The 26,593-nt window shown below is 40.4% G+C and overlaps 1 protein-coding gene across 1 annotated transcript; it reads left to right on the top strand.

Moving 5' to 3' along the window:
• Positions 1-1,256: 1,256 nt before the first annotated feature.
• Positions 1,257-25,860, top strand: il12rb2 (interleukin 12 receptor, beta 2a). The gene is made up of 16 exons (XM_033621328.2): positions 1,257-1,417; positions 1,737-1,865; positions 3,658-3,918; positions 5,697-5,820; positions 5,897-6,087; positions 6,478-6,620; positions 9,424-9,562; positions 14,998-15,071; positions 15,620-15,830; positions 15,967-16,164; positions 16,260-16,361; positions 19,663-19,809; positions 19,948-20,079; positions 23,540-23,636; positions 23,847-23,934; positions 24,014-25,860. Exons 2-16 carry the CDS (start codon positions 1,799-1,801, stop codon positions 24,470-24,472), a joined length of 2,433 nt encoding a protein of 810 aa, XP_033477219.1. The 5' UTR covers positions 1,257-1,417; positions 1,737-1,798; the 3' UTR covers positions 24,473-25,860.
• Positions 25,861-26,593: the final 733 nt, after the last annotated feature.

Raw genomic sequence — 26,593 nt, 5'->3', positions numbered from 1 at the left:
CTACGTTGTGTTGATATGAAGAGGCCCAGACCGTGAATATCTTTGGAGGCGATCGCCGTTTATTCCTGACAGCAGTGACAGCAAGAGGTCAAAACAAAATCCTCCGTCAATTACAACCATGTAACTCGAGCCCCTCTCCCATGGAGCACAACAGCAAAAGGGGCAAATTAGATTCAATTCAGTTCAATTAAACACAGAAAACATACCTGACAGCAAGAGGTAGAAACAAATCCTGTGTGTCAGATAATAACAACTGAAACCAATTTAATGTATTTATAAAACTCAATATTACAAATGTATTTGACTTTGTTCCACACACACTGATCAGCCACAACATTCAAACCACTGACAGGTGAAGTGAATAACTTTGATTATTTTGTTTTCCTCCTCCTTCTTCTCCTTCTGCCTTCCTTCCCCCTTTTTGTTTGTTGCTGTTTTGTTTTGTTTATTTCTTATCCTTATTGTATGATTTAATTGAGGGGAGGTTCTTCGATAAACCTTTAGTGGCTTCTAACCTCTCCGGCACGTTTCCTTTTTAATCTTGTAAATTTTATACAGTCTGTTTTTTTAACATTATGTGCAAATAAAACTAAACTAAACCTTGGATTAGACGTACATCTGGGGTACCAGGACATCACAAGAATCCTTGAGCAGATTGGGACCTGGGAAATTTAGACGCTAGGTCAACACCTTGAGCTTTTTGTCACGCTCCACAGGACATTTCTAAACAGTTTTTATGGTGTGGCATGGTGCATTATCCTGCTGGGGGGCCACTGGGGGCCATTGGGGATTGCTGTTGCCATGAGGGGGGGTACTTGGTCTGCAATGGTGTTTGAGTGGGTGGAACATGTCAGGTGGTATCCACATGAGTGACAGAAGCAAAGGTTTCCCAGCAGAACAATGCATTGGAAGAAAATAATCAAAGTTATTCACTTCACCTGTCAGTGCTTTGAATGTTCTGGCTGATTGGTTTATAACGACCCTGTTACTGAGACTGACACTTTGACAATTAGGAAATAAATACACCACGATGGAGATGGGTTTTCCCTACCTTTTTTAATTGAACATGAGGGTGTATTTCTGAGGTGGCAATCTCAATGTTACAAGAGTCTGTTCTTCTCTCCCTATGGCCCCCACAACCGCACTGTCTATGTTTACGCCCCTGTGAATGTGTGTTTGTGTGTGTGTGTGTGTGTGTGTGTGTGTGTGTGTGGATTCACTGATGAACTGTGACTTACTTTGAGACTTCAGTGCGTCAGTGCGCACCAGAGGCGGCAGTCAGTCAGCCCGGAGCCTCCGCCGTCAGCTCAGTGTGGATCCTGTGCTCTGATTAAAGATGTCAGGAGGATTTCATGAAGACTTCCAAGAGGCTCAGAGGACAATAAAGCTTCACATGATGCTGGGATGTGAAGTCTCGGTGAGTGTGACCTTGTTTTCCCTGTTTAGATTTCCGTCATTTTTGCCCGACACGCAGCTCGCATATATGTCGCTGTATCGATGACTTGATCTCTGTTTAAAATGTATTTATAGTTTCATATAAATATAATATCAATCGAGAACATTAGCGCCAGCAACCAGGGCGGAAATTCATTAAAAAAATCTTGGAAAACCCGACTGGTTTTCCAGATAAAAACTTTTGATCATTAAAATAATCATCACTCCTCGATCCATTTAAGACCTCTGCACCCAGAAACATATTTAACCTCATGCATCTGTGTGTTTTTCCTCGTGTTAAGGTCAGCTAGCAGCTCCTGCGGCAATGTGACAGACATATGAAGAAGACAGTTACTGATGACTCATGGCGACAATGTCCCAAACATGGTCCATCCTCACTGTGACTGTGCTGGCCCTGCAGCTGTGCACAGGTAAGATCAGCTGTAGCACATTTAAATGAACAATGGTGCTATGTAACTAAGTACATTTACTCAAGTACTTAGCTACACTTTTGGAGTACTTGTTCTGTACTTGAGCATTCCAGATAGTTTATACTTCAACACATTTCAGAGGCAAATATTGAAGTTTTTACTCCACTATATTTATTATAAAACCTCTAATTATGACTTGCTTTGTAGATTTAGGTTGATACTAAATAATGAATTAACAAGTTATTATATATTATTGTAGGTGAAGCCATCCAGCAGTGCATAGAGCAATTGGATTAAGCCCCACCTTTACTAGCTGCAATATTAAAGTGATTTACTGCATCAGTATTTGTAATCCTACAATATGATATATATGATTCTTTAATGGGTCATCGAAGAGTCAGTATATGTTACTAGTACTTTTGTACTGTAACTTCAGTAGAATCATGAATGCAGGACTTTTACTTGTAGCAGATTTTTTTACAGTGTAGGTTTGTTATTTTTACTCAAGTAAAAGATCAGAGTACTTCTTCCAACGCTTTTTTCCTGTTAAAGGTTTTTTTGGAGAGTTTTTCCGAGGACGGAGGGATGTTGTAAAGCCGCCTGAGGCAAACTGTGATTTGTGATATTGGGCTTTATTATTAAATTGTAATTTAATTTATTTTTGTTGAATAAATGATTTAACTTTATTTGTATTCATTCATGCAAAGCATGCAGCACGGAGTGTTTTACAATCCAGCAACAGATACAAACACAGTAAAAAGATAAAACCATACAGCTCATTCAAAGAGGAATTAGAAGAATTTAATAAAATATTCTTCATGTTATTTGGAGATAAATGTTAGATAGTGGATACAGGGAGACCGGGTGTGGTTATAACAGCACCACTTTCACCAGAAGGGATGATCTGAGAGTCATGCATATGACATTTCCAAACTGTGTAGGTGTGTGTACATTTTACAGCCAAAACACTTAGTTTCAGTAATGAACGTAATATTTTTAGACCAGGTCTATATTTGATTAGTACTGATCTTTGTGAGGCATTTCATCTTTGCCCATTTCAAACCACCCTGCTGCTACAGCCAGCTAAGCCATGGCTGACAGGGGCAAGGATGGCTGTGACAACATCTGTCTGACTCCTTTTTTTTAGCATTTCAGGAGAGTTAGAGGGAAACACTGATTAAACATGCACAAAAATCTGCATCAGTTGAGGTGAGGCACAGGTCTTACCCAAAGAATGTAACACTGAGCAGAAACTGCAAAGAAGTACAAAACCTCAGAGAAAGATCACCACAACTGCCCCGTGTGGGTGATCACAGCAGCCAAGGAGTCCTCAGTGTGCAGTAAGAGGATGTCTTAAGTGATTACTTGACTGTGGCTGCAGACTTGTGCTTTGGACTCTGACAGGTACCATGTCTGAAGGGTTACTGTTGGTTCCAGACATACTGTACTGAAAGGGTTTGGTGTAAACAGAGCTTAAAATTCAGCAATCTAAAAGTGCTTGAACAAAAAGTGTTACAACCACACCCAGTCTCCCCTACACACACACAAAGGCTCTCTGACATTTCCAGATTCTGACGATGTGTTTGTGTTGAATGTGACACTTGTTGGTATTATGTTACGTTTTGTCCATGATGTTTGTAAAATTGTGCATCTGTATGACGATGAATTGTTTCATGAATGTTTCCTCATCTGCTCCAAATTCAACAAATGCATGATCAGTGACTGTCTTACATTTAGATAACCAGATGATATGAACATGCAGTTTATGTAAGTCATCATTTCTGCTTTTTAGGTGAGAAATCCTGCGCCATCTGGTCCAGCGCTGGACCTGTGGTGCAGCGAGGCTCCACTTTTAACGTGTACTGCACCTTTAACTGCAAGTGCAGGGGATCCATGTACAGCAACCATCCGCCCACACTACAGAGCCACAAAGTGTTAAATTCCACAACTATTTATTTTAATGTGTTAAACATAACCAAGAACAGAACTTTCAGCTGCCACTGTAACTGCCCTCCTGCTCTGGACCCCTGTGGACTGGACATCTCAGCTGGATGTGAGTATGAAACCAAAGAGCAGGAAGAGCGTCCCTGTCTGAAACGTAATCCCACAAAAAAATGTTGACATTGCAGGTTTCTGAAAACCACGGACATGTAACATTTGTACGTTAGTGGCTGATATGTTGCTACGTTTCGTGATGTTTTTTTAACGTGTGATTATGTTTTGGCACAAATCAACTTGGTTGTGGTTATGAAAAGATCACATTTGAGATAAAAGTACCCGCCTTTGATCGCACAATCTCCACTTTAAATGTCGCTGTTGTCTTGTTTAAAAACACTCTCTTTTGGTGGCACAATCATGGCTAGAAATGCTGCCGATATGTCGCCAACAACAACTGCTTTTGATGGCACAATTGCAGCTGGAAATAGCACCAGTGTCTCACTAAAGAACACTTACTTTTGGGAGCATAATTACAGCTGGAAATGCTGCCAAGTCTTGCTACAAACACCTGCCTTTCATTGCACAGTTGCTGCTGGAGATGCCATCATGTCTTGCTAAAAAACAGCAGCTTGTCATGGCACATTCATGGCTAGAAATGCTGCTGACATCTTACTAAAAAAACACCCACTTTTGGTGACACATTCGCAGCTGGAAATGCCGCCAGTGTCTCATTAAAAAACATCAGTTTTTGTGGCACATTCGCAGATGGAAATGCCTCCAATGTCTTGCTAAAAAGCATCCACTCTCCTGGCAGAGTTGCAGCTGGAAATGCCACTGATGTCTGTCTAAAAACACCTGCTTTCATGACACAGTCGCCGCTGGAAATTCTGCCTATGTCTTGCTAAAAATAACCCATTTTTAATGGCTGGAAATGCTGTCGATGTCCCACTCAAAAAAACCCACTTTTTGTGGCACAATCGAGGCTAAAAATGACACCAATATCCTGCTAAAAAACACCTGCTTTTGATGTCATAATTGCAGCTGGAAATGCTGTTGATGTCTTGCTAAAAAACACCCATTTATGTTGTTTGTTGGTCTCAACAGTGGTCTGCCATCCACCATCTCCACCACCTCCAGGGCTCATATACATGTAATCAGAACTAAGTCACTCCAGAGACGTTGATCTGATACATATATGACGAACAAATGTAACATATCCCTGGTTTGCAGAAATGTACAATTGTGTTCTGATGACTATTGTTCCTCAAATTACATGACTGTCCAAGCCTTTAATACGAGAGGAGGAGTGTATGACACCAGTAAATGGTTTTTCAAGATGAGACTTTCACATCTTTAGGCATGACTGTAACTTCTTAAGCTACAAGAGCCGTTAATAAAAGAGGCAGAGTTAGTTCTGCCTTCTCTTCTAAACTTGGAGTACACATTGTTCACATGTTGAGGCTGCGTACAGCAAAGTGTCAAAGCCAGTTGTGATAAGTTGTGACAAGTTGTGACCACAGAGCTGCTGCTATTGGTGACTAAAAACAAACCTGTCATGTTTTTGACACATGCAGCATACCAGTTCCCTAACATGAAACATGCACACAACATTAAATACTTCTTCTGATATGACTGAATCTGGTTATGCAATGCAATTGATAACAGTAGGGGATAGCACATTATGCATTTTATGGCTCACTATAACAGAATATTAGTGTTTTTTGAGGATACAAACATCTAAGATTTCAATGATAATATGACTTCCTAACTGGATATTCCGACAGTAATGTGTTGGACTTGTGTTCTACTGCAGTTTCAAATGTTTTTTAAGCCTTGGTTTATGTTCCCTGCTCAATATCTTTCATTTAATTCTTTGTTTCCTTTGTCCTTCAGATCTTCCAGAGCGCCCTAAAAACATTTCATGCATCTACAAGGTCAAAGATAAAGATAAGGGAGTCGTGCTCTGCACTTGGAACAGAGGACGAGATACTTTCTTGAGGAATAGTTCAGTGCTGGGGTGAGTTTTCAACAACAAAACAATCATATATTGTTTGTATCTACTGTCAAATGAAACTCGGCTTTGTTTGTTTCAGGGTGAGAACTGCATCTAGAAACGGCACAGATGAACCAGTGTGGTACAAAGCCTCCAGTAAGGGAACTGATTCATTGTCAGCTAGTTTCGACGTGTCCAGCTCTGTCCAGCTGATCTCTGTGTGGGTCCGAGCCGAAAATCCGCTCGGCACTGCAGAGTCCATCACCATCAACTACACACTCAGTGACATTGGTAAGACGGCAGCATGTTATCAGTCACCCAGTCACGTGTGTGACTGGATGCGTGGCAACTTCTGCACAGAGAGCGAGCTGTGTTTCATTAGATTAAATGAAACCACAATGATACTGTGACTGGAACTTGAACGCAGCTTTGCAGTGAGATGTGTCCTTTCATGCTCTAATCTTTATTTTTATCATGGTTGATTATCTCCCTCCATCCTCCCTTCTCCTAAATGATGACTACCCCTGCCAGCCAGTAATGATGCAGTTGAATTATATCTTTTCAATCACTGCTTTTACAGCACAAATATATCAGAAAGTCATCTTGTGTGCCTTTTGCAGCCTGTCCTGTGACATTTGCTCAAGTTTTTTTGTCTTTATTTTATCTGACTACTCTTGGCAGTGATGCCATCGACTCCTGTTCTTGGCCAACCGGAGTGCTCTTCTCGAGACTGCATCATCAAAGTGGAGCAATCCATGAGGACTCAGTACCTGGAGATCCAACACAGAGCAGAGGCTCAGGCGTGGACATCTTCTCCATACTCAGTAAGACGTCTTAACTCTTCAGATAGATGCAGATTTCAAACATTTGGGAAGTGCCTTGCACTTGAATATATGCGAGATGTATTGCAGAAGGAAACTTAAAATGATTGTTAGGATTTTAAGGTGGCGTTTTAGGAGGTATTTGTCTATAGTCAGTGTATTACCTACAATAGATGAGTTCAGCCAGCCCCCAGTTTGGAGAAGCAGACAGGATTACTGCCATAGAAGCTAAGCAATGGGGGCAGCAGCAAAACGTATTTTAGTCACCTAAAAAAATTAATATCAGTTTACGTGTACACTATATTATGAATATTCTAACTGCTTTACCTTAGCGTCAGACAGCCTTTCTGACGGGAAGTCATTATCTATGCATAGAAGCCATCCCTGGTGTAAAATGTGTGTGGGTTGCTAATTTGTCCTGTAGGGGGTCACTACTCTGTCATGGGTGTCTGTCAGTATAGGTCAGTATAGTGTTGCTAGACGGAGAAGCACACACAGTTTTTCGACCGCAACGCTGGGCCACGTCAAGTCAGGTGTAGCCTACGCTGCTCAGTGTGATGGTGAAAATTTGTACCTTTGGATGTTTTATGGACAGAGATTCACGGATGTTTGCATGTTTACATTCAAGAGAAATACATTATGCATCAAAGAAGGAGACAAGGTGGACTCTTTGTTGTCACTCAATGAGCAGCAGTCGGTTAGGTCAGGCGAGTGCGTCAGTTAGTAAGTAGCCTGTCTATGCAGCCCCTCAGTGGCTTTAAGTTTAAGCTTAGCTGCCACACTACGCTCTCTTCAAAGCCACCTGACTCCTTTGACAAAAACAGTAATTTTACCTCACAGAACTAGGGCTGTACCCAAATATTCGGATATTCGAATATTCTATGGGTAGGTATTCATTATGAAAATTTGGTATTTGATATTCGTTTTTTTATTACTTTTTCTTTTTAATTACCTTTTTTTTTTAACATTTTTTTTGGTGCTAAATGTAGTTGTTTTGTTGTTGGTAAATGTAGGTTATCAATAAAAATCAAAACTTTTAAATTGCATTGTTAAAAATGTGAAAATATAGTATAGCCTACCAACGGAGCTTGTGTGCACGGCACGCTTGAGCGCATCCGTCTGAGGCTGTGGATCAATGCCAAGTTTTACCACTTTATCACTATTCCCTCTAACTTGTAGCTGTTTTTTCGTCATCTTTTGAATTTAATATGAATTATGAACCCTTTTTGTCAACATTTGTTTCCCCCGTTTTGTACAATAAATTATTGTTTAAAGTTTGAACAAGTTTCTTTTGGAGTGCGTGACACAAGTGTGTTTTGAAAACGACCGCGGACTGTCACCTGCTCAACTCGTCAGTACCTTCGGATGCCATGACAGTAATAGCCAATAATGTCAAAATATCATTTACAGACTGATTTAACATACGATCACTGCTGCCCGACCTGCAGGTCCATTTGCGGGTCCCATGGGTTACGGGTCAACCCGTGCATCACTACTCAGCTCAGTCTATAAAGGCTGTACACAACAGTAAGGCTATAGACATTATATTCTATTCAGGCCGGCAGAACCAGCAGCGCATCGGCTCTACAGTGCACGGCACTGCTGATTAACCATTTTATTGCAGCACAGAGTGTCTGCCAGCAACCAATTACTTGCAGAGGCTTCCTACAACTTGTTTCAACAGATCCGATTTAATCAGCAGACAAATTAAACAGGATGATTAGCCAATGTGAAAATCAAAAGAACGCATAGAATAATGTACTGAAGGAGACTGTTGTGCCATCACATTTTTTTGTGGTTTGAGAGCAAAGATCCGGTCGCCGCTGTGCAAAACTCCGCAATACAATTAGGTCCGAAAACCCCGGTGTAGATTTTGCAGTTGCCCCCTGTCGTCAACAGTACATAATTTAGCTTCTGTGCCAGTCTTCCTGTCTGCTTCTCTAAACTGTGTTTCACATATGTTGATGCAACCTCTAAAAACATCCAACAAAGACTTTTTCCTGGGGAAAGTGAATTCTTGTAACATTTCCTCCGAGATTAATTTGATCTAATTTGTTTTAACCTTTTGTAGACCTGTTGTTGCATGGTTTGGAAATCTTTACTGTCCAATAACAACCTTAGAAGTCTTGTTAAACTGGTGAGTCAGATTTCAGAGAAGAATTTATGAAAGGCAGGTCCTTATAAGGGCGAAGGCTATATTGAACTGCTAGGACCTTTCACTCCTGGATGAGTTGAAGCTTTTCCCCTCAGGACGTTGTTGGGAGTACCAAAGGATTTCAACTCTCCGTCATCTGAATGTGTTTAACAGCAAAACACACCCAGGCTGCAGTCTTTGTACTTCCCTTGCACACTTTCACATTTGCACTCTTGTACATATGTCACCTATTTGGTGTGAAATTCCATTTCCCTGCTTTACCTCTATGATTGATTGTGTTAGTGTGTCATAGATGTGGTCTTTTGTATTCTGTTTATATGTACACTGGCTGCAAAACAAATTTCTGCTAGGGAGACAGCAAAGCTCACTCTAAACCTTGAACCCCAAGCCCTTTGAAGACATAACAGACACTGCGTGATATGACCTCACAGGTCCTCTGCTGATTCAAAATGAAACGGAGATGTGAGTGTCAGGATGATGTGCACAGTGTTGCACAACTCCCAAAAAGAAGCTGAAATTTGTGAAACTTGTGCTTTATCGGGTGTTCTTACAGTCTGATCATACATGGCACTTTAAGCCAGGCATACATCTTTGTTTAAGCAGGTTTAAATCAATTAAAATGACTTAAATTATTCTAAATTTGGCTTACAGGGTGTGCAGATGAGTGTGGTCCAGGTTAGTTCCTCTCTGGAGCCATACACGTTGTACCATTTCAGAGCCAGATCCAAATTCAGCACCGGCCTGTGGAGTCAATGGAGCGCAAACATTTCCAGCTGGACTCAAGAGGAAGGTAAGCAAACCTCCTGCATTAACCTGCAGCTACTGAGGGCTGTTCAAAGAGCCTGACTTAGTGTATTTTTGCACTTCCTGAGTGAACGCATCACTGATTCTGTCTACATGCACACAGTTAGATCTGAAGGGAGTATCTGTGGTGTCTAATCTCTGAAAGCTATCAGATGACACAGTAATGTTTCCTTTCTTTCGTTTTTTGAGGCAGTTATCAGCTCACCGCTGACTGTCTGCAGGGTACATACAAGCCACTGAAACATCCATTCATTAAACAGATAACACACAGTACGCACAGTAGCTCCTGCTGAGATTATAACAATATATTATAAGTTAACTGTACTTGAGTTTAACGTCCAGCCAGGGTGAAGAAAAGTGACGGTAGTGATGCTTCATAGCAAATATTGTAATACTGATGGTGTGAAGATATGAAGGTCTACCAGGTTTACATGATATGAATGTGCAGTAGTGACAAATCATCATCTTTCCTCGAACAACTAGCAGCAGCAGACGTCAGAGCAGAGCTGAGGAGACAGTCAATCAATCAATCAATTCAATCAATTTTATTTATAAAGCCCAATATCACAAATCACAATTTGCCTCACAGGGCTTTACAGCATACAACATCCCTCTGTCCTTATGACCCTCACAGCGGATAAGGAAAAACTCCCCAAAAAAACCCTTTAACGGAGAAAAAAAACGGTAGAAACCTCAGGAAGAGCAACTGAGGAGGGATCCCTCTTCCAGGACGGACAGACGTGCAATAGATGTCGTACAGAACAGATCAACATAAAAAATTAACAGTAATCCGCATGACACAATGAGACAGAGAGAGAGAGAGAGAGAGAGAGAGATGCAGGTAATGACAGTAGGTTACAACAACATTAATGAAAGTAATAATATTGTAGTTATAGTTCTGGCTACTGTGGTACAATATGTTGAAAGTATGTATTAATATCTGACAGTATACTTGTGTGACAATAATCATATGTGTATAATAACAGTAGAAGTATGACTAATGACTAATGATGGCAGCAGCAGCAGCAGGAGGCATCTGGCAGGACCACGGCAGCAGCACAACCACACACGTCACGCTGTCCAGGCACCGCTGCGATATGAGTTAATCTGAGAGACAGTGGAGCACAAAGGCTCCGGAGAAGAAGCCGAGTTAGTGACATCCAGAATGGCCGAGTTAGCAAGATGCAGTAATAGAATACAAGAGAGAAGGAGAGAGAGAGAGAGAGAGAGAGAGAAGGAGAGAAGGTGCCCGGTGTATTATAGGGGGGTCCTCCAGCAGACTAGGCCTAAGTCAGCCTAACTAGGGGCTGGTACAGGGCAAGCCTGAGCCAGCCCTAACTATAAGCTTTATCAAAGAGGAAAGTCTTAAGTCTAGTCTTAAATGTGGAGACGGTGTCTGCCTCCCGGACCGTAACAGGAAGATGATTCCACAGGAGAGGAGCCTGATAGCTGAAGGCTCTGGCTCCTGATCTGCTTTTGGAGACTTTAGGGACCACGAGTAACCCTGCGCTCTCAGAGCGCAGGGTTACTCGTGGGATAATATGGCACTATGAGCTCACTAAGATATGACGGAGCTTGACCATTTAGAGCTTTATAAGTTAACAGTAGGATTTTAAATTCAGTTCTGGATTTTACAGGGAGCCAGTGCAGAGAAGCTAAAACAGGAGAAATATGATCTCGTTTCTTAGTTCCTGTTAGTACACGTGCTGCTGCATTCTGAATTAGCTGGAGAGTTTTTAAGGACTTACTAGAGCTACCTGATAATAGAGAGTTACAATAATCCAGCCTAGAGGTAACAAAAGCATGGACCAATTTTTCTGCATCTTTTCGGGTCAGGATAGGCCTAATTTTCGCAATATTACGCAGATGAAAAAATGCAGTCTGTGAGGTTTGTTTTAAATGAGAATTAAAAGACAAATTTTGATCAAATGTTACTCCGAGGTTTCTTACGGTAGTGCTAGAGGCCAGAGCAATGCCATCTAGAGAAACTATGTCATCAGATAAAGAGTCTCTGAGTTGTTTGGGGCCAAGAACAATAACTTCAGTTTTGTCTGAATTTAACATCAGGAAATTGGTGCTCATCAGGTTTTTATGTTTTTAAGGCAGTTATGGAGTTTAGTTAATTGATTACTTTCTTCTGGCTTCATCGATAAATACAACTGTGTATCATCCGCATAACAATGGAAATTTATAGAGTGATTTCTAATGATGTTACCTAAAGGAAGCATATATAGAGTAAATAGGATTGGTCCGAGCACAGAACCTTGCGGAACTCCAAAACAAACTTTGGTACGTAAGGATGATTCATTACGAACGTCAACAAACTGAAAACGATCAGATAAATAAGATTTAAACCAGCTTAGTGCAGAACCTTTTAGGCCAATTAAGTGATCCAGTCTCTGTAGCAGAATTTGATGGTCAATTGTGTCAAACGCTGCACTAAGATCTAATAAAACAAGTACAGAGACGAGTCCTTTGTCTGAAGCAATCAGAAGGTCATTTGTAATTTTAACTAGAGCTGTCTCAGTGCTATGATGCACTCTAAATCCTGACTGAAATTCCTCAAATAAATTATTATCATGGAGAAAATCACACAGCTGGTCTGCGACTACTTTCTCAAGGATCTTTGACATAAAGGGAAGATTAGATATTGGTCTATAGTTGGCTAACACCTCTGGATCCAGGGTGGACTTTTTTAGTAGAAGTTTAATTACAGCTACCTTAAAAGACTGTGGTACATAGCCTGTTAATAAGGATATATTGATCATATCTAATAGTGTTAACTGAAGGTAAGACCTCCTTAAGTAGCCTAGTTGGGATGGGGTCTAAGAGACACGTTGATGATTTAGATGAAGAAATCACTGCGGTCAATTCTTGAAGAGAAATTGGGGAGAAGCAATCTAAATATATATTAGGTCTTACAGCTGTGTTTGAGGTTAGATAGGTACTATCTGAGGACAAGAGGTCATGAATTTTGCCTCTAATAGTTAGAATTTTGTCATTAAAAAAGCTCATAAAATCATTACTGCTAAGGGCTAAAGGAATACAAGGCTCAATAGAGCTGTGACTCTCAGTCAGCCTGGCTACAGTGCTGAAAAGAAACCTGGGGTTGTTCTTATTGTCTTCTATTAATGCTGAGTAATAGTTTGCTCTGGCATTGCGGAGGCCCCTCTTATAAGTTTTGAGACTGTCTGTCCAGATTAAACGAGATTCAGTCTTGGTAAAGGGTATTCACATTTTCTTCAGTGCACTGAACATGTGAATGACACTTGTATGTCTGTCTTCCTCATTATCCTGGACAATAGTACAATAGTGTCAAAGCCACACATGTGACTTCTGATCTTTTAGCCAGCCGCTGGTTTCGTCCAGGACAGTATGGGAACACCTCACAGAGATTTGAAACATGATTGAGGAAGCTGATGTACCACAATAAACAATTAGATGTCTTGTGAAAGTAATAACATCCTTTAATTGACGTGCAGTTGTGAGCAGGTGCTGATTTCAAATCTTCACCCTTTGTTGTTGTTTTTTAAATTGGCTTTTAGCTATTTATTGTTATTGTACTGCTGTATGTGTAGAACTGAGAACAATAACTGCGTCAGTTAATCGTTTACTCTAAATACATTTTTCCTTAAAACCAAATGTGTAAGGCATTGGCAGGACCATTGTGGTGAAGAGGGAGCTGAGCCAGAAGGCGAAGCTTTTGATTTACTGGTCCATCTACATCCCAACCCTCACCTATGGTCATGAGCTCTGGGTAGTGACTGAAAGAATGAGGTCACAGATACAAGCGGCTGAAATGAGTTTCCTCTGTAGGGTGTCTGGGCTCAGCCTTAGAGATAGGGGGAGGAGTCAGACATCCGGAGGGAGCTCGGAATAGAGCCGCTGCTCCTTCATGTTGAGGTGGTTCAACATCTGATCAGGATCCTCCTGGGCGCCTCCTGTTAGAGGTGTTCTGGGCACGTCCCACTGGTAGGAGGCCCCGGGGCAGACCCAGAACACACTGGAGGGATTATATATCTCATCTGGCCTGGGAACACCTTGAGGTCCTCCAGGAGGAGCTGGAAAGTGTAGCTGAGGAGAGGGACGTCTGGGGTGCTTTGATCAGCCTGCTGCCTCTGTGAACCGGTTTCAGTTAAGCGGTTGAAAATGGATGAATTGATGAAGTGAAGATTTCTCTCTTTGCGGATTTAATTTGATGTTACTTACTGTATGTTTAGGGTCACTGAGACCCCAGAGAGGTTTGACTCCCTGTGCGGCCTCCTATGAATACACTGTTGTAAAACCCCAATAACAGAAACCCTAATAGATTAATTTGAAGGGTAGTGCTGACTAAAAAGTACAGTCAATTCTAATCACATCCATAGAGTGTATGAACTTCAATTATATCTAACCAGACTTCACAGTCGGGCTCCTCAAACAGAACATCAGGGTTACCCTGCAACATCCAGCATTTCTGCAACATTTGGAGGTGAACTATGTTGTTTCTTGCATTGCAGCAGTGTAACTTATATTTAGGTCTCAGTTTTCCCACAGCACCAAAACTCACCAGCAGGGAAGCGTTCTACACACACATCATGTGACCTTAAAGTAACTCTGACAATATGAGCAACAACGATTTGTTCACTGTCATGGATGTTTATCAAGCTACCTTCAAGTACTTGTATTTGATTCCCATTTTTTTATTATCATGTTTAAAGGTCCAGTGTGTAGAATTAGTGCCATCTAATGGTGAGGTTGCAAATTGCATGTAGGGGATCTATGGTGGCTGACGCAAAGGCCCGAAGCGCCCTATCTAGAGTGGTTGGTTTGTCCATTCTGGGCTGCTCTAGAAACAACATAGCAGACTATGTGGACAAGAACCCACTTGCTGTGTAGATATCACAGCAAGGTTCATTCTAAGGTAACGAAACGCAGATAGCACAAGGCTTCTTGGAAGTATTACTCATCGCAGTCACACTGGAACTCATATAGGAAATGTAACAGAGCTGCAGACTGGTTGTTCGTCACTTGTAAAGGATTCTTTACGCATGTCTTTTCACTCATTGATTGATAAAAAACAACAACACCCAATTTGTGTCTGTTAAGTCAAGTAATACGAGGTTTAGTGTCTCCTCAGTCCCTCCAGGATGTTATGATGCTGTGATTGCAACAATTAGCGCAAATGCAGCCAGTCTCCGAATTCTGCACATGCCCGCAATATTGTCCAATCACTTTCATATCTATGACTGCATCACTACTATTTTTGCAATTTTCACTTTTCCCCACACTTTCACTGCAAGAAAAAAAGCCTATAAATGTTGCAACATGCATCACAATCTTTAGAAAAGCTTCATTTCAGGCTGCAAAAACATCCCGGAGGGACTGTCTAATGTATGATTTCAGGATTATGTCCAGTGACTGATTGTTTTATTGTTTCAGTTCCGGCCAAAGAGTTGGATGTGTGGTGTGCTGAACCCCTCTCTGATTTTAAATCCCTGAGAGTTTATTGGAAGGTAAGTTTTAAATCAAAAGTGAAAGCTTTCCAGTCGTTTGAATTCTGAATGACTGTAAATGATAGTACACGTAACACTGTCGTACAGTTTCGTGTGTTTGAAAGTTTGTAGCCCACGTGTTCCCTCTCCCCATTCTCACTCTGCGTGGGCGTGCGGTGTTGTTGCCATAGTAACACATTCTGATCTTCCTGCTTCACTACTACTTCCTGCACAAATTAAAGGTCATCCCTTGACCACTTCTGAGGTGTGACACCCTCACACACACACACTCACACATCCCTACCCTCCACACACACACACATACACTCATTTAATGTCACGTAAAGACAGCAAGAGATAAGTGAAACCTGACGGCAGACACTACAGTTTCAGTTTACAAGAAAAGAGGAGCTGAACAGAAATGATGTGTCCTTCGTGCTGTTCTCTCAGTGTGTTGATTTTAAGCATCTTAGAGCCAATCGTCCACATTACTGCTCATGTTCTTCACCAGAGGTCAATACATGGTGCCAAACTCAATCACTCACTTTAAAACATCTCTGTGACTGCAGGAGCTGAACGTTTCCATCGCTAGAGGGAAAATCATAGAGTACAAAGTGAGAGTTGACAGCCAAAGCTTTGGACTGATCTTCATCACTAACATTAGCGCCAACACCAGGAATTATTCAGTCCCGTTCTGTGCCGACTGTGAAGTCACAGTGTGGGCGTGTAACTCCAAAGGGCCGTCACCTCCAGCCAGAATTACAGCCCATCACACAAAAGGTAAAAAAAAACAAAGAGCAAACTTTGTATGAATGCTTGTGTAATGACGTAATGTTGTCAAAAGGTTACAGACAAATATGAGATGCATCAGTAACACTAAGGGTGAAGTCAGTGTCTGGATGATTCTCTCTTGCAGTGAATGTAATGCAGTTCGAGCCCCCTCAGGATGTGCAGGTATCTGCCGACAGCCAAAGTGTCACCATCTCCTGGAGGAAGCCTGACACTGCACCGCTTGACGCAGTGTACGTGGTGGAGTGGTACCCAGAGGGCCACAAGCTGGAGGAGCTCAGATGGGTCAGGCTGGGCAGAAATGACAACCATGCTGTTGTTACAGGTGGGACACGTACAGTTACAGTAAATACTTTTTCCACCTCCTGTTTCTCCTGTTGCTCACTGTTGTACTGAAAATCACCATCTGTCTTTATGCAGATATTAAACCTTTTGAATGCTACGAGGGAGCAGTGCATGTTCTCTATAATGGGAGCTCAGTGAGCAGGACCAGGTTTACAGGTGTCAGCACTTTGCAGTCAGGTAAGATCTATAGGAAGACTTCATACAGAAAATCACCATTTGTGTATCAATCACTTATCCTGTGATACACTGAATTCAATTCAATGGATCTTTATTTATCCCGAAGGAAATTCTTGTGCCAGATAATGCTCCAAGTTACAGTAACACTACAGTAACCACAATTTGAATGATTCAAAACCAGTACCAACCAGAAAACTAGTGGGGCCCTCGGGTCAGGGTGACACACTGGGGCCAGTTTTAGAACAATGGAGTATTAAATAACTGGTAAAATACACAAATATACAAGATAGAAGTGTTTTCAATGAGCAAAAGCAAAAAATAGTTGTTGTTGAAAAGTAGTAATGCTCATCGTATTAATTGATAGTGCACCTAATGTAGGTGAATGTTGTTGTCAGTGTCCTTTATTTCAGCTCTGCTCCCTACAGCAAACATCTGTTACCAAACTCTCACACATCGTGTACAGTATAACCGAGGTCTCATTTCCCCAGCCGTATGCTCAGACTTTATTTGCTGAAACCTTGCTGTTTAAAACACTTGTGCAAATGAGTAGTGCACGTGGCAGGCATGTGCATTTGAACTCTGTGCGTGTGTTCCACTGAGCAGAGTTTTAACGGGCATGAGACTGTTTTGCAGAAGTTCTTTTAAATAGTAAGGTTTTTGAGAACATGTTTTTGGGAAGTACTGAGCGGTGTTGTAGTCCTCAAGATCAGTCATGATCTTGTGACCACCTTTTGAAGGTCTTGTCACAGTCTCTACCTCATTTTTTCTCAGTCCCTCGGTCTCAGACAAAGAGGACTCAGAATTCTTTTCCAAGACTGGTCAGGACCACAACTGCAGGATATCACTAAACTGCCTGTGTAAAGAAGAAGTGTTGAATGAAGATGGTGAAGTGGATTTTAGCTACTTAGAGTTCCCACAAGGCACGGTGGTGCAGTGGTTTGCATTGTCGCCTCACAGTGAGATGGGGTGGGGCCTTGTGGGCCTTCTGTGTGGAGTTTGCATGTTCTCCCCATGTCAACATGGGTTTTTTCTGGGTGCTTCCTCCCACAGTCCAAAGACATGCAGGTTAATTGGTGACTCTAAATTGTCCGTAGGTGTGAATGTGAGTGTGAATGGTTGTCTGTCTCTATGGGCTCTAGTTTCCCGGCGCGGCGCAGGGTAGCGAACCCCGCACAGAGCTAGTTCCGAGCAGCGCAACCCGAGCCGCACTCAGTTTGGTAGTTTGGCAGACTGAGGTGCGCTGAGATGGGTGTGGCGGCGCAGCAGGGGGAGGTGTCGACAGATCCAGCTTGGCGCAGTGACAGTTTCGTGCCAAAAGGCTTCGCCGAAGGTGCGCTAAAAGCTCGCCAGCTGAAACCAGGTCTACTGTCAGCGCAGGCAGAGCGCAGCTGGTATAAGCCGAAGTTTGGCTGACCGGCGGACAGTGCGCACACGTCACCAAAACCTCACAGGCAGGTTTCCAGAATATCAGGCACATTAACAATGCAATAAATACCCAAAAACCACTATTCAATGCAACTATCTGCAATCAGCACATAAATGTATCTCTATATCGACTGTCCCGTCATATCTGATGTCAGATCAAAGGGGATTGGCACGTTTGGCATGTTTGGCACGTGTAATGGAAACCCAACCTGATTTGATTAACACAGCTGCAAACTAATGAGTTCACATCCCTCTCAGCCAACCACAAACAGCCACAGCATCAGATAGGGAGTATATATTCAGCATCTGTCATCTTAGAAAAGTCAAAAGAAAAGAAACAGAGTGAGACTGCGAGAGAGAAAGAGAGAGCACATTGATTTACAATTGTGGTGACCTCCTCCCAGGCTACCTTTGCATCATCAGCCCGTGGAGGTCTGCTCGCAGTTCCGTATATTCGGACACTGTGAGCTTGGACGACCTGGACCAAAACATCAGTTTCCTCCTGGGAGAAGTTTGGCCGTCTGACACTGCTGCTCTCTTCTGCCATGACGAATAGAGTAAACTCTCATTACACCTTCGTGCGGCGCATTTAAGGGCGAGGAGAGGGGCTCATTTGATTCGTGTGATGTGTGTAAAACCCACTCCACGCCTTCTCTCCTCCCTCTTTCCAACTTGCGCCGGTAGGAGGGACGGAGGTGGGAAAGAGGAGTAGCTCGGTGTGCCAAACTTACAAAATCCGCCTGGCTACACCCAGTTGGCGAAGCGCAGGTGCGCTGTGCCCTCGCCTCGCCCGGTCTGCGAAACTAGAGGCCTATGTGTCAGCCCTGTGATAGTCTGGTGACCTGTTCAGGGTGAACCCTGCCTCTCACCCAGTGTCAGCTGGGATAGGCTCCAGCACACCTGCGACCCCTAACAGGATAAGCAGTTACAGAAAATGAATGAATGAATGAATTCCCACATGCAAAATTCCCCTCTGCACTTCTCTCTGATTGGTTTATCATGGTACACATATATAGTCTACAGCAGTGGTTCCCAACTGGTGTGGCCACAGGGTCCAGATTTAGTAATTAGTTCAAGGTCCACATAGTTTAATACATTCAGCATCATCCTTGCATTTGGTCATGTTGTCTAGCTAGTTTTCTGTCTCTGTCAAGTATCTTTCCTTTAGTCACTCACTCTACAGCAGGAAACAGCACTACAAAATAAAAGCTCACTGTTCTTAAAGTAAAGTGTGTTTTTTGCAAACTTGACACATTCACGAGTCACTTGTGGTCCATTCAAAATGAACCACTGGTTACAGTATATTACTGTAAAAGAGGTCATTTGTCTTTATGGGAATGTGGATCTTTTAGATCAATTTTAAGGAGTGTTGGTGGTTTGCATGTTCCACATTTTATCATATGTGTGTCATGCAGTGTCGGACTCACACTGGTGTGGTCTTAGTCGTGACTCAACCCCTCAAAGCCTTGGTCTTGTCTCCATATTGATACACTCTGGTCTTGGTCTTGGCTTGGTTTCAATTTAGGTGGTCCTGATGACAATATTGGTACTGAGCACACAACTGGATAACTGAGAACTGGGTTATACTGTACACACTGTGTGAGCTTGTAATAATCATGTTTTATATAGATTTGCCCCCCCTTTACTCCAATTCATCAAGAGTTTTCTTCCTTCATGGATTTCTCATTCACTGTGGAGGCATGCGAGAAAAACAAAGTGTTCTTCGTGAATTCAGTGTAACACTGCTGTACAAATAATCATATGATGGGTGAAGTATTCCTTTAACAGTCTTGATTCAATAGTTTAGGAATTGTTTGAAATATTCCTTCGTCATCCATCCTGTTGAGTCTTTTTGGGCTTTACTTGTTGTTTGCAGTTCCAGCAGTTGTTCCATCGGTCCAAGAGACTGTTGAGGGAAACGAGGTGACAGTGACCTGGAACGATATTCCCAGGGGTCAGCGTGGAGGTTGTGTCACCAAGTATACCATCTATTTAGAAAACGACAGCGGATACCAGCAGGCTTGTAAGATTCATTTAGCTTTATTGAAACTTGTTGTACACTGAGATGATGGCATGGTCTGTGTAGCGTGTACTCTTTGGGTGCAGACAATCACATGAGTAACTTCAGCCTCTGCTGTGTGTATATGACTGTGTGTTTCAGACTCTATACCAGCATCAGAGAGGAGGCATGTAATCAAAGACCTGTCTCCAGCTGTCTACAGCCTGTGGATGACTGCTTCAACTGCTGAAGGAGAAGGAACTGCAAGTCCAAATGTCAAGTTCTTCATCCAGCGTGAGCAGCTTTCCAAGTTTCTTTAAAACAATAGTTTTGTTTTAGTTCCTAATGTCATAAAAAAATGTCATACTATACTATGACGTTTTTTTAATGATATTTTGAGAACATGCTATACTATGACGTTTTTTATGATATTTTGATGACATACTATACTATGACGTTTTTTATGATATTTGGACGACATACTATACTATGACATTTTTTATGATATTTTGACGACATACTATACTATAACGTTTTTTATGATACTATGAAGTTTTTCTTGATTTTTGACAACATGCTATCCTATGATGTTTTTTCATGATTTTTGATGACGTACTACACTATGAAGTTTTTCATGATTTGTGACGACATATTATACTATGACGTCATAGTATAGTATGTTGTCCAAATATCATAAAAAACGTCATAGTATAGTATGTCGTCCAAATATCATAAAAAAACGTCATAGTATAGTATGTCGTCCAAATATCATAAAAAACGTCATAGTATAGTATGTCGTCCAAATATCATAAAAAACGTCATAGTATAGTATGTCGTCCAAATATCATAAAAAAACGTCATAGTATAGTATGTCGTCAAAATATCATAAAAAAAACGTCATAGTATAGTATGTCGTCAAAATATCATAAAAAACGTCACAGTATAGTATGTCGTCCAAATAAAATATCATAAAAAACGTCATAGTATAGTATGTTGTCCAAATATCATAAAAAACGTCATAGTATAGTATGTCGTCCAAATATCATAAAAAAAGGTCATAGTATAGTATGTCGTCCAAATATCATAAAAAAACGTCATAGTATAGTATGTCGTCCAAATATCATAAAAAACGTCATAGTATAGTATGTTGTCCTAATGTCATAAAAAAATGTCATACTATACTATGACGTTTTTTTAATTATATTTTGAGAACATACTATACTATGACGTTTTTTATGATATTTTGATGACATACTATACTATGACGTTTTTATGATATTTGGACGACATACTATACTATGACATTTTTTATGATATTTTGACGACATACTATACTATAACGTTTTTTATGATACTATGAAGTTTTTCTTGATTTTTGACAACATGCTATCCTATGATGTTTTTTCATGATTTTTGATGACGTACTACACTATGAAGTTTTTCATGATTTGTGACGACATATTATACTATAACGTCATAGTATAGTATGTCGTCCAAATATCATAAAAAACGTCATAGTATGTCGTCCAAATATCATAAAAAAAAGTCATAGTATAGTATGTCGTCAAAATATCATAAAAAACATCATAGTATAGTATGTCGTCAAAATATCATAAAAAAACGTCATAGTATAGTATGTCGTCCAAATATCATAAAAAACGTCATAGTATAGTATGTCGTCCAAATAAAATATCATAAAAAACGTCACAGTATAGTATGTTGTCCAAATATCATAAAAAACGTCATAGTATAGTATGTCGTCCAAATAAAATATCATAAAAAACGTCATAGTATAGTATGTCGTCAAAATATCATAAAAAACGTCATAGTATAGTATGTCGTCAAAATATCATAAAAAACGTCATAGTATAGTATAGTATGTCGTCAAAATATCATAAAAAACGTCATAGTATAGTATGTCGTCAAAATATCATAAAAAACGTCATAGTATAGTATGTCGTCAAAATATCATAAAAAACGTCATAGTATAGTATGTCGTCAAAATATCATAAAAAAACGTCATAGTATAGTATGTCGTCCAAATATCATAAAAAACGTCATAGTATAGTATGTCGTCCAAATAAAATATCATAAAAAACGTCATAGTATAGTATGTTGTCCAAATATCATAAAAAACGTCATAGTATAGTATGTTGTCCAAATATCATAAAAAACGTCATAGTATAGTATGTCGTCCAAATATCATAAAAAACGTCATAGTATAGTATGTCGTCCAAATATCATAAAAAAACGTCATAGTATAGTATGTCATCAAAATATCATAAAAAAACGTCATAGTATAGTATGTCGTCAAAATATAAAAAAACGTCATAGTATAGTATGTCGTCCAAATATCATAAAAAAACGTCATAGTATAGTATGTCATCAAAATATCATAAAAAACGTCATAGTATAGTATGTCATCAAAATATAAAAAAACGTCATAGTATAGTATGTCGTCCAAATATCATAAAAAAACGTCATAGTATAGTATGTCATCAAAATATCATAAAAAAACGTCATAGTATAGTATGTCATCAAAATATCATAAAAAAACGTCATAGTATAGTATGTCGTCCAAATATCATAAAAAACGTCATAGTATAGTATGTCGTCAAAATATCATAAAAAAACGTCATAGTATAGTATGTCGTCCAAATATCATAAAAAACGTCATAGTATAGTATGTCGTCAAAATATCATAAAAAAACGTCATAGTATAGTATGTCGTCAAAATATCATAAAAAAACGTCATAGTATAGTATGTCGTCAAAATATCATAAAAAAACGTCATAGTATAGTATGTCATCAAAATATCATAAAAAACGTCATAGTATAGCATGTCATCAAAATATCATAAAAAAACGTCATAGTATAGTATGTCATCAAAATATCATAAAAAAACGTCATAGTATAGCATGTCATCAAAATATCATAAAAAAACGTCATAGTATAGTATGTCATCAAAATATCATAAAAAACGTCATAGTATAGTATGTCATCAAAATATCATAAAAAAACGTCATAGTATAGTATGTCATCAAAATATCATAAAAAAACGTCATAGTATAGTATGTCGTCCAAATATCATAAAAAACGTCATAGTATAGTATGTCGTCAAAATATCATAAAAAAACGTCATAGTATAGTATGTCGTCCAAATATCATAAAAAACGTCATAGTATAGTATGTCGTCAAAATATCATAAAAAAACGTCATAGTATAGTATGTCATCAAAATATCATAAAAAAACGTCATAGTATAGTATGTCGTCCAAATATCATAAAAAACGTCATAGTATAGTATGTCGTCAAAATATCATAAAAAAACGTCATAGTATAGTATGTCGTCAAAATATCATAAAAAAACGTCATAGTATAGTATGTCGTCAAAATATCATAAAAAAACGTCATAGTATAGTATGTCATCAAAATATAAAAAAATCATAGTATAGTATGTCATCGAAATTTTTTTAGAACTGCTGATCGAGGATCTTTGTTTCAAAATGCTTTAAAATGTTCAGTTTAGTTGTTAAATTCCTAAAAAGTTATCCTGAGGAGTTGGATCTCAAAATGTCCCCACCCCACCTGAAAGTCATGACAATGACAACTCTTTATGTCAAACAATTTAATAAAAAAAAACATATATGCGGTTGTTTTGCCTGGTTTATTCCTCTCAACAGCCTTTTTGCAGCAGAGGTGTCAAATGTATATGCTGCGTCTTACATCTCTTTTTTTCACTGTCACTTTTGCAGAGGAGACCCAACTGTCCCCCCTGATCGTGTGTGCAGTCGCCGCCCCGATCGCGATGATTCTGGTGTGTTTGTGCCACTGTTCTGCGGTGAAGGAAAGGTAGGACACCAACAGCAGCTCTATGTGGATTTATCAGTGAAAGCAACTCACAAGCTCAAAGCTTTTATTGTTTGTTCATTTACAGTTGTGCAGAAACACATAACCATTGTTGTCACAGAAATGTTGCAGCAATAAAAATACATAATTACACTGCCATTAAACCTGCCATGCTATATTGCAACCCCCCCCCCCCCCCCCCCTCCCCCTCAGGTTCTGGGTGTATTTCCAGTGCCTCATGCTCGATAATGTGCCAGATCCTGCAAACAGCAAGTGGGCCAAAGAGTGTACCCAGGAGAAGGTAATGTGGATCAGATACAAACAACTGTAAGTTACAACTCACTGTTCGTAGTTTAATCCTGAACTTCTCTTCAAAACAGGGCAAGATGAACCTCCAGCTGCAGCTGAGCAACTCCACTGTAACCGAAGAGGAGCAAGAGCCCATCCTGGTGGAGGTGGAGGAGCTGCCCCAGCAGAACAGTGACAAATGCACATCTATGGGCACCTCCTCGCAGCTGCCCTCACAAACCAGCCTGAGCCCCACAGCAGAGCCGGCCACACTGCTCTACCCTCTGACCACCTACATCAAGAGCTTCTCCCACGACTCAGACAGCTCCGACCATACGCAGACCTCTCTGGACACCAACACGACCGTGGACTACATCTCATCACACGGCCCGGGAAATATAGACGAGGAGGATCAGGAGGAGGACGAGTTTGAAGAAATGCTGGATTTCTTCCCCAGTCAGAACATCTTTGTAGAGCCACTGCGGTTTGAGGGGAAGTTGACTCTGAACGCGGTCAGAATTGACTGCAGTGACTTCTTACAGGACAGTTAGTGTTCACCTGAAACCAGAACTCTTTGATGAGACGAGGTTTAGTGAAGACAGGACGCAGTGGCCGGAGGTGGCGACTGGATCCCGCTTTCTTTCAACACCAACTACCTCCTTCCTCACTGAAAACTGTAACAAAAAGCTCTGGCTGAAGTCGTCCAGAGCAGCTGTGCACTGATCATTTCTGACTGGAAAAATACTTATTTCATGCATTACAATTGTCTTCTCTTCAGAGCAGCGTCGGACACACTAATGCCATGAGCGGAATGAACACAGTACAGTTTGCACGACAGAGTATATCAGATATTGTCATTTGTGCCTGTCTAAAGCAAACAGTTTGAAAACATATAACACAAACATCCATATGCTGGCAGCACTCATTGGCCAGTACCAGGACCCTGAAACTCAAGCCGCTAAATTGAATTCAGCTCTCATTCATTTTATTATTTGCAGCTGTTTTTTTCCTACTGTAACATATCAAACCTCATGCATACTCTTATCATAGCGTGCATCTATGCTACCTCAGTCTTAGCTCATCTAAAACAGGAGAAAGGTACGTTTGTTAGTGGTGCATGTGGGTGATATTGGTGACAGATGATTGGTTACTATTTTGCTAAAGATCAAACTCAAGATAAATCAATTCTAACACTCTTATCTGCATTTTTAAATATCTGAAAACAAGTGTTTGCAGCCATGCTAGCAGCTCTGTGAGACTGGACACAGCTAAATGCTAACATGCTGATGCTGAAGAGGTATAATTCTCTTGGTTTAGCGTGTTAGCATGCTACACTGTGTCGGTTAGAGCTCACACTGCAAAGCACAGCAACCTTTTGTAGCTATTTGGCTGTAAGTTTACATTTTGAGCTGATGATGGCGCCACATGATCACCAAAGTTATCCTGCAGTTGAGCTTGAATGTTCCAGATTTCACCTTATTCCACGCAGAAGCTGTTTGCAAATTATCTTTAAACCAAAAATGACAACCTGCTGGTGGCGACAGATACACAGGTAGAAAAATCAGGGGATTGTTTTTACTATATTTGCACTGATGCATCTCAGGTATGTGGGCACAGGGACGCTGCTGTGCTGTATATTGTTTTTTGTACATAGTGTTAAATAGTCTATGTTGCATCAGCTGAACTCAGAAAAACGCTTTCTGACTCTGCTTTGCACAAAGATCTACATTAGAATTACAAGCTTGATTTGATTTAAATCACCAAAGTAGGGTTCATCCTCTGGGGACCATAAATGCCTGTAAAAAATGTTGTTGCAAAAAAGATTCTATGTATAGTATTTTTCTTTGGTCGCTTTAATTGCTTCATTTAGTCACACAGCTGTAATGAGAATGATTTGTTAATTTTAATGTGCAAATAAAGTGATTTAATCTCTGTTTGATTATCTGTCTCTTCTGGTGGAAAACGTGCTGGTCTGAAACAGGGTAAACTGACTGACCTGAGGCCTGTACATCTTAGCCAGGATATCTTTTCATCATCTGGTTTGACAAACCTGTCACATCGGCCGTCTGAATAAACCGTGCAACAAAGCTGTTATCAACTAGTTCAGTCAACTGAGTTGTTGTGTGTTCATGTGAAAGAGGCGGGGGTGTTGATTACGAGCGACATCATCAAAAGCACTAGTGAAGGAGGCTGCTTCATATCTTACTATATAATGAGGAAAACTCTGTGTGTGTGTGTGTGTTCCACATTTTTCTCCTCACTGACTTGGTCAATCCATGTGAAATTTGGCACAGTGGTAGAGGGTCATGGGAGGATACCAATGAAGCAATATTACATCAATTGGCCAAAGGGGGGCGCTATAGCAACCCATTGAAATGTCAAACTTTGAATGGGCATATCTCATGCCCCGTATGTGGTAGAGACATGAAACTTTGCACAGAGATGCCTCTCCTCATGAGGAACACATTTGCCTCAAGAACCCATAACTTCCGCTTATATATAGATTTTCCGCCATTTTGAATTTTTTGAAAAACACTTCAAATGGATCTCTTCCTAGGAAGTTTGAGCGATCTGCATGAAACTGGGTGAACATAATCTAGGGACCAATATCTAAAGTTCCCTCTTGGCAAAAGTTGGAAAACTTACTAAAACTGAGCTTCTATAAGGCAATG

The sequence above is a fragment of the Epinephelus lanceolatus genome, chromosome 6 (genome assembly GCF_041903045.1).
Source record: "Epinephelus lanceolatus isolate andai-2023 chromosome 6, ASM4190304v1, whole genome shotgun sequence".
Lineage (NCBI taxonomy): Eukaryota > Metazoa > Chordata > Actinopteri > Perciformes > Serranidae > Epinephelus > Epinephelus lanceolatus.
The sequence above is the reverse complement of the archived record's forward strand: the minus strand, read 5'-3'. Positions and strand labels throughout refer to the sequence as shown.

Excerpts from the sequence above, each read along its gene's own strand:
- il12rb2 (XM_033621328.2), top strand. The coding sequence starts at position 1,799 with ATGGCGACAATGTCCCAAACATGGTCCATCCTCACTGTGACTGTGCTG. Across the intron at positions 20,080-23,539 it reads TGTCAAGTTCTTCATCCAGC|AGGAGACCCAACTGTCCCCC; the intron begins GTGAGCAGCTTT and ends TCACTTTTGCAG. Across the intron at positions 23,637-23,846 it reads TGTTCTGCGGTGAAGGAAAG|GTTCTGGGTGTATTTCCAGT; the intron begins GTAGGACACCAA and ends CCTCCCCCTCAG.